Below are 7,582 nucleotides of genomic sequence, written 5' to 3'. Positions count from 1 at the left end.
TCACCAAACGGGGAATTCTCGATTCATTCGGCGTACGAGGTTTTAGCTCCTCCTCATGTGGAGAGAAATCACGACCTTTGGAAGAATATTTGGGAGCTGAGAGTGCCTCATAGAATATGTTCTTTTGTTTGGCTTCTTAGACATGGAAAGATTTTAACTAATGTTGAACGTGCTAGACGCCACATTACGTTTGATATTTCTTGCTCGGTTTGTGCAGGTAAACAAGAGGACTGTAAGCATCTGTTCTGACATTGTGATGAAGCTGTTTCCATCTGGAGAAGCGCGTATAGTTCGAAGATGGCTGCTCGACTTCGACACTTATGCTGGGATGACTGGCTTACTGTCAATCTGCGGGGGACCAAACGAATGGGTTTTGAGGACGGCTGGCCCGAGAAATTTGCTATTCGCCTATGGTGGCTATGGAAATGGCGCAATGATCGCGTCTTTAATGGTCGTTGCCCGCTGAATGATCATAAATTGCGGTGGATTGCAGAAAAGGAGGTCGAGGTTAGAGTAGGTTTTTCAAAGGCTAGGAGTCCGGGTTTGGCTGAGAGGATTGGAAATGAGAATCTCGTTTCCTGGAGCAAACCGCAGATTGGTTGTGTCAAACTTAATGTGGATGGTAGCCGCTCAAAGGACGGAAACACAGGTTGTTGTGGATTCATCCGAGATCATGATGGACAGTGGAGGGGAGGTTTTGTCGTCAGAATTGGAGTTTGCTCCACAGATGAGGCCGAAGCTTGGGCAGTTTGGCATGGTCTGCGACAAACAATCTGGTTGGGGTTTCACAACATTATTCTCGAAAGTGACTCCCGAACCATAGTTGATCTGCTGCAGAATAATGAGCATTCGAAAGGATACTATCATAATATTGTTGAGCGTTGTCGCGCAGATATGGTCCGTTTTCAGTGTATAGAAGTCAAACATGTTTTCCGTGAACAAAATAAGGTCGCCGATGCCCTTGCTAAGATGGCGCTAAGGAGCCCGACGAACCTTATTGAGCTGAACAGTGCCCCAACCAAGGTCCTTCGAAAACCCCCGATGTGTAGGGGTGGTGTTGCTTTGTAATTTTGCTTAGTTGTAGTCTGGATATTACCCTCTTCTTATGATTAAAAAAAAAAAAAAAAGAGGATTATGAAAATTGAAAAAGCTTTAAAAGGAAATTTAAAAAAAAAAAAAAAAAAAAAAAAAAAAAAACAAGGAGTACGAAAAATCCCGTGTAAACCACGCGAAGAAAGGATTTGGCCGAGGACATCGAATTTATCGCCGTAGTCTTTCATTTCCGCGGATTCCCATCGCCGATTTTCTCCGGCCACCGTCAGCGGCAACTGCAAGGTCCCTCTTTTAGCCAGGTACTCTCTCATCATTCTCAACCTCCATGACCGTTTCGTGTTTATCGAGTTTCTATGCTCTGAATTTTGTGTTATTTTCCTGCTCACTTTGTAGCTAAAGTATATATTCTTTAGCAAGTTTTCTAATTCAAGCGTTTTCAATCTCATACTGCTGCTGTAGCATCGATTTATTCAATTAAAATTGATCATTGTAACTTTGCATTCATACACTGCTTGTGAAATGGTAAACTAATCAGCTAATTTTGCCACAATTTTCTCTCTTTATTTTTAATAGTGTTGCATTTGCTATTGATGGCTGCTTGTTGTGAGGCAACCTTGTAAGATTACAAATGTAGAAATCCAAAGTTGTGTGTTCTTTTTGAGGGTTGTGTGTGCTATCAGACCTTACCTTTCCTAAAGTGCCTTCAAACACTCATCACATCTGAACAAAACATTCAAGACAATTTAACTGAAATTTTGTTTCAATAATGTTTATTCCGTTTGAACTAAATATATTCATTATCATAATGTTGTGCACTTGTGCGTTCTTAGAGTGAATGTTCATCACATTTGAAGTAATCACATATTATGTGTTTGAAACAAATTGCTTCAGAATTGTTAACTATGTGGGAACATTCCTGTTAATTTGTATTGAAGTTATTTTACACCAAGGAAGTCAGTACAACTTTACTACAAGTAAATTTAGTGGTCATCCAAATCTCCACCTATAAATTAATTGTAATCTACCAAATGGTGAGTATGCGTTGTGAACTCTCTTGGATATGTTTTGTGGTTATTATTACGATGGTCTCTCTTTGTTAAAAATTTGATACTTGAGTATTGGAATAAATGTATAATGTTTGTAAGTCTGAGATAGTTTCGAATTCCACAAGTTGTAATTCAGTTGCATGGCTACTTGTTTACAGGGGGGAAAGCAAAAATCTTTAGTAGTTTACTGTAATGGTGAGAGGGAGGGATGCATGTTGGGAACATTGTGCTCTTGTTGATGCAACTAGACAAAAGGTTAGATGCAATTATTGTAGACGCGAGTTTAGTGGAGGGGTTTACAGAATGAAATTTCATCTGGCTCAAATTAGGAACAAAGATATTGTTCCATGTACTGAGGTCCCAAATGAGGTAAGGGACCATATTCAGAGCATATTAAACGCTCCAAAGAAACAAAAGAACCCTAAGAAACAGAAGGTAGACCATGACGCCAATGGCCAGCAAAGTAGCTCTTCAGCTAGTGGCGGTATTCACCCCAACCTTGGATGTAGTGGACAGAATGGTAGCCCTTGCCCGTCTTTGTTATTTGCACACCATTCTCCAAGTCCACAGCCAGCGATTGATAATGTACAAAGGCAAAAACAGGATGATGCTGACAAAAAGATTGCTAAGTTTTTCTTCCACAATTCTGTTCCTTTTACTGCAGCCAAGTCCTTTTACTACCAAGAAATGGTGGATGCCATCACAGAATGTGGAGTGGGCTATAGAGCCCCTACATTCGAGAAGTTGAGATCTAGCCTTTTAGAGAGAGTGAAGGGTGATATAAATGACCATTACAAATTACTTAGAGATGAATGGAAAGAAATGGGCTGCACTATTTTGTGTGAATGCTGGTCCGATGGTATGGCTAAATCACTTGTTGCACTTTCTGTCACATGCCCTAGAGGTACATTATTTCTTAGGTCCATTGATGTATCTGGCCATGAGGATGATCCACAGTTCTTATTTGCGCTGCTTGAGTCAGTTGTTTTGGAAGTTGGTCTTGAAAATGTTGTCCAAGTTATAACTGAAAGTTTGGATGATTATGTTTATGTGGGTAGGCTTCTCATGGAAAAATACCCGTCAATATTCTGGTCTCCATGTGCTTCCCATTGTATCAATAAGATCTTGGAGGATTTTGGCAAGCTTGAGTGGCTAAGTACAGTCCTCAAAGAAGCAAAAACAATTACAAGGTACATATATAGTAATGAATGGATTCTTAACATAATGAGAAAATTTACAGGTGGGACGGAACTGATTAGGCCAAAAATTTCGAGATTTGTGTCTAATTTCCTCTCCTTGAGGGCTCTTGTTATTCAAGAGGATAATCTAAGGCACATGTTCTCTCATGCAGAGTGGCTGTCATCCATTAATAGTAGATCCCCTGATGCACAAGCCTTTAAGTTACTTTTATCTTTGGAGAGATTCTGGAAATCTGCACATGAAGCCGTGGCTGTGTCTGAACCACTACTTAAACTCCTGAGGATTGTAGATGGTGACATGCCTGCTATGGGTTATATATACGAAGGAATAGAGAGGGCAAAGATGACCATTAAATCATTTTATAAGGATATTGAAGACAATTATGCGCCACTTTGGGATATAATAGACAGGAGATGGAATTTGCTGCTTCACTCTCCATTACATGCAGCTGCAGCATTCCTTAATCCTTCTGTATTTTACAATGCCAGATTTAAGATGGACTCTAGGATGAGGAATGGCTTCCAAGAAGCCATGATCAAAATGGCTTCTGAGGATAAAGATAAAGTAGAAATCACTAAAGAGCATCCATTATACATAAATGCGCAGGGTGCTCTAGGGACTGAATTTGCAGTAAAGGGGAGGACATTGAATTCCCCAGGTACAGTCTAATTAATTCAATCCTTTCAACTCCTCTTTACACTTACGACATTTAACTTCATAAGTAGCGTCTTATCATTTTTTTCTTTCTAATGCAAGTGGGTCAGGAGTTGTGTTTTCAAATCAATGATTTATACTATTGGAAAAGAGAGGAATAAGGGCTGAAAACTTTCTCCTTCAAATTCATAATTAGCTTTATGATAAAAAGTAAAAACCCAAACCACATTGAAGTATTTCTTTTTGTTTCAGTTATTCATATCCATGCAGTGTCTAGGAAATGGATAAAATGTGCTTTCTTCTTGCAACTAATCCATCACAAGAGCGGTCTCACCCCTAATTGGAACTTTTCTGCCTTTCTAGCATTATAATCTGTAATAGTCTGCATTATCTGTCATCAGGTGACTGGTGGGCAGGATATGGGTACGAAATCCCTACACTACAGAGAGCTGCTATACGGATATTGAGTCAGCCTTGTAGTTTACACTGGTGTAGATGGAACTGGAGCACATTTGAAAGAATTCATGCTAAAAGATGCAACAGAACGGAGCTCGAGAAATACAGTGACCTTGTTTTTGTTCATTGCAACCTTTGGTTACAGGCAATAGTTAGAAGCAGAGGTGGGAAATGCAAGCCAATAAATTTTGATGAAGTAGATGTCAACGAGGAATGGCCTACTGAAGTTGGCACTTCTTCCACTCTCTTGGATGATTCATGGTTGGAAAATTTTCCCCTTAAATGCAGAGGTAATAACAATTTTCTGAAATACTTTGCAGAGTAGAAACGCAGAGTACTATTGTTTGGATTCCTGCATCAGATATACAAATAATCATTCTTTTTCCTGGATCAGATATGCCAATATTTCAAGGGGTCATGAGTTTAGTGGGATTAGCCTCAGGTCTTAAATGTTGGGAAAAAAAAGAGGTACAGAAAACTGACCATTGGCTTATTGTTTAACTAAACATTTTATAATTTTGTTCAGACACATTGAGGCCATTGGGGAGACAATCACCAGAAGCAGTGGAAGAAGATAGATTCTTTTGCTAGGAGAGCTATGAAACGGCTTGGTGCTACTAGTTTGATGCATAGCATCCCATATAATGCATGCATATGAGGTGAAGGATTTGTATCTAATCTAATGTTATAAATGGTCTAAATGACAGTCAATTTGAGCTGAAGAAAAGATATTTTTTCTTTATTTTCATTTTTATTTTTATGACAAAGAGACAGGTACAGTTGCTTGTAACTGATCAGAGCCAAGCATCCTGTTTCCATGTGAAGATATAGGGGAAACATGCAGTGGCGGATCCAGAAATTTTAGTCAGGTGGGGGAGAAAATTTTTCTTAAACCCTAAAACATTTAGGAAATATAGTCATAGATTTGTTGTATATAAGCGAAGAAAAAAACACATCAAAATTTTATAAAAATACTCATAACAAAATATGAAAAATAATTAATTTGATAAAATAATTCAAATAGAAAACACATTATAAATTGAATCACTTAAAAGGAATATAGTCATAAATATAGTTGGATATAGACAAAAAATAAACCATACTAAAACTTTATAAAAGACAAATAAAATACACTAAAACTTTATAAAAAATATTAATAACAATATATGAAACATAATTAATTTGATAAAATAATTCAAATAAAAAATACATTATAAATTACACATCTCATTATTATGATAATTCAAATAGAAAACACATTATAAATTGAATCACTTAAAAGGAATATAGTCATAAATATTGTTGGATATAGACAAAAAATAAAACGCACTAAAACTTTATAAAAGATAAAAAAATAAAACACACTAAAACTTTATAAAATATTAATAACAATATATGAAACATAATTAATTTGATAAAATAATACAAATAAAAAATACATTATAAATTACACATCTCATTATTATTATTATATACATAAAGGGATATGAAACATAATTAATTTGATAAAATAATTCAAATAAAAAATACATAAAAGTTGAAGGGCTCCAATTATAATCACACCTGCTGCTCAACAAAGTCGAGGGCGAGATGATAAAATAATTCAAATAAAAAATACATAAAAGTTGAAGGGCTCCAATTATAACCACACCTGTTGCTCAACAAAGTCAAACCCTCGCCCTCTGCTTAGTAAAGGCACGCACCAACCATCTCAGCTAACTAACCAATTGTATATTTATATCATTTTTTATATACTTATATCTAAAAATGTACTATACATACATATATATATATACAAAAGCTATATAGGGGGTGGAGGTGGGGTGAGTGGGGGCAACTACCCCACTGCCCCATGCTGGATCCGCCTCTGGAAACATGCAAACACTTATTGGCGTTTGGGTAGGTAATACAGGATTACCAAGGTAATGTTGCATTGAAATATTATATAGCGAGTACTTGGTTCATATTATTCAATATTCTAAGGTTTAATTCGTTTCCACCTAAAAGCAAAGAATCATTATCTCTCTGTGAAGACATTATTTTACTTTTTTTTTTTTTTTAATNCTCTGGAAACATGCAAACACTTATTGGCGTTTGGGTAGGTAATACAGGATTACCAAGGTAATGTTGCATTGAAATATTATATAGCGAGTACTTGGTTCATATTATTCAATATTCTAAGGTTTAATTCGTTTCCACCTAAAAGCAAAGAATCATTATCTCTCTGTGAAGACATTATTTTACTTTTTTTTTTTTTTTAATTTTTGGTTTTCTCTTTATATATATAGTTATAGTTGTTGGTGTTGTTATTGAGGTTATTATTCTAAGGTGCTAATTGGCACTGTTGCCTCTTGTACTTGGTAAATCATCAAAGTTAATGGGAAAGGTTTTAGGTTTGTAGTGGATATTGTGGGGACAATCAACACCGTAGGCTTTCTCATATGTAGTATTTGTATTTATTATTATTTTTAAATATATTTAATAGGTTTTGGGTACCTTATAAGTATTTGGGAAGGGTATGAGTAATTTGCATTGGGGTTCAGGTAGTTCTAAGTGTATTCAGATATGATTTTACAATAGTTCTAAATGTAGTCAGATATGGGTTTGGATGTCTAAACGGGCACGCAAGTACCATGCACATTGGTATCTCTAATAACATATAATTCTAAGTCTATATTGAGATAAATAGATAGAAATTGAGTAAATAGATGATGGTTGATTGGTTAGTAAAGTGAGACAAGATGGTATTAGATGTAGTCATAGCGGTATATAAATATTAAATAGTAAGAGTAATTGTGGTAGTGTGGTACTAGGAAAATAAGTACATATGGTTGACGATATAGTGGGTATGTGATGCTAAGGTTATATAGATAAATAGGTAGGTAGAACGTAGCAGTAGATAAGTAAGTGAAGTAGTTGAGGTATCTATACTATTAATAAAAACAATATCCTCAGTTTTAACTTCCCGCCCAAAACAGACCTATAATATTTTGGTGTGCATAATATTGTAAAATATGGTAATACAGTTCCTATCCCTAATACAATTGTAAATTAAAATAGAATTCCTAATAAAATATATATTCTTCCCTACGTTCCTATTCGTAATACAATTCTAGACTAGAATTACTAATGGTTATAATTCAGTATATATATTTCTCTGCAATGCAATCTAT

The 7,582-nt window shown here is 35.8% G+C and overlaps 1 protein-coding gene across 2 annotated transcripts; it reads left to right on the top strand.

Moving 5' to 3' along the window:
• Positions 1–1,243: 1,243 nt before the first annotated feature.
• LOC116001604 lies at positions 1,244–5,163 on the top strand. 2 transcript variants are annotated; one of them, XM_031241489.1, is made up of 4 exons: positions 1,244–1,352; positions 2,258–3,957; positions 4,355–4,699; positions 4,804–4,927. In XM_031241489.1, the coding sequence occupies exons 2-4, from the start codon at positions 2,292–2,294 to the stop codon at positions 4,908–4,910; spliced, it is 2,118 nt and encodes a 705-aa protein (XP_031097349.1). In that variant the 5' UTR covers positions 1,244–1,352; positions 2,258–2,291; the 3' UTR covers positions 4,911–4,927. The 2 variants fall into 2 exon arrangements, with proteins under 2 accessions (XP_031097349.1, XP_031097350.1); XM_031241490.1 differs by lacking the exons at positions 1,244–1,352; positions 4,804–4,927 and adding an exon at positions 4,936–5,163 and having other exon boundaries at positions 2,292–3,957.
• The last annotated feature ends 2,419 nt before the right edge of the window (positions 5,164–7,582 follow it).

This window comes from Ipomoea triloba, chromosome 13, assembly GCF_003576645.1.
Source record: "Ipomoea triloba cultivar NCNSP0323 chromosome 13, ASM357664v1".
Lineage (NCBI taxonomy): Eukaryota > Viridiplantae > Streptophyta > Magnoliopsida > Solanales > Convolvulaceae > Ipomoea > Ipomoea triloba.
Note: the sequence above shows the minus strand (reverse complement) of the source record. Positions and strands in the feature narration are given on the sequence as shown.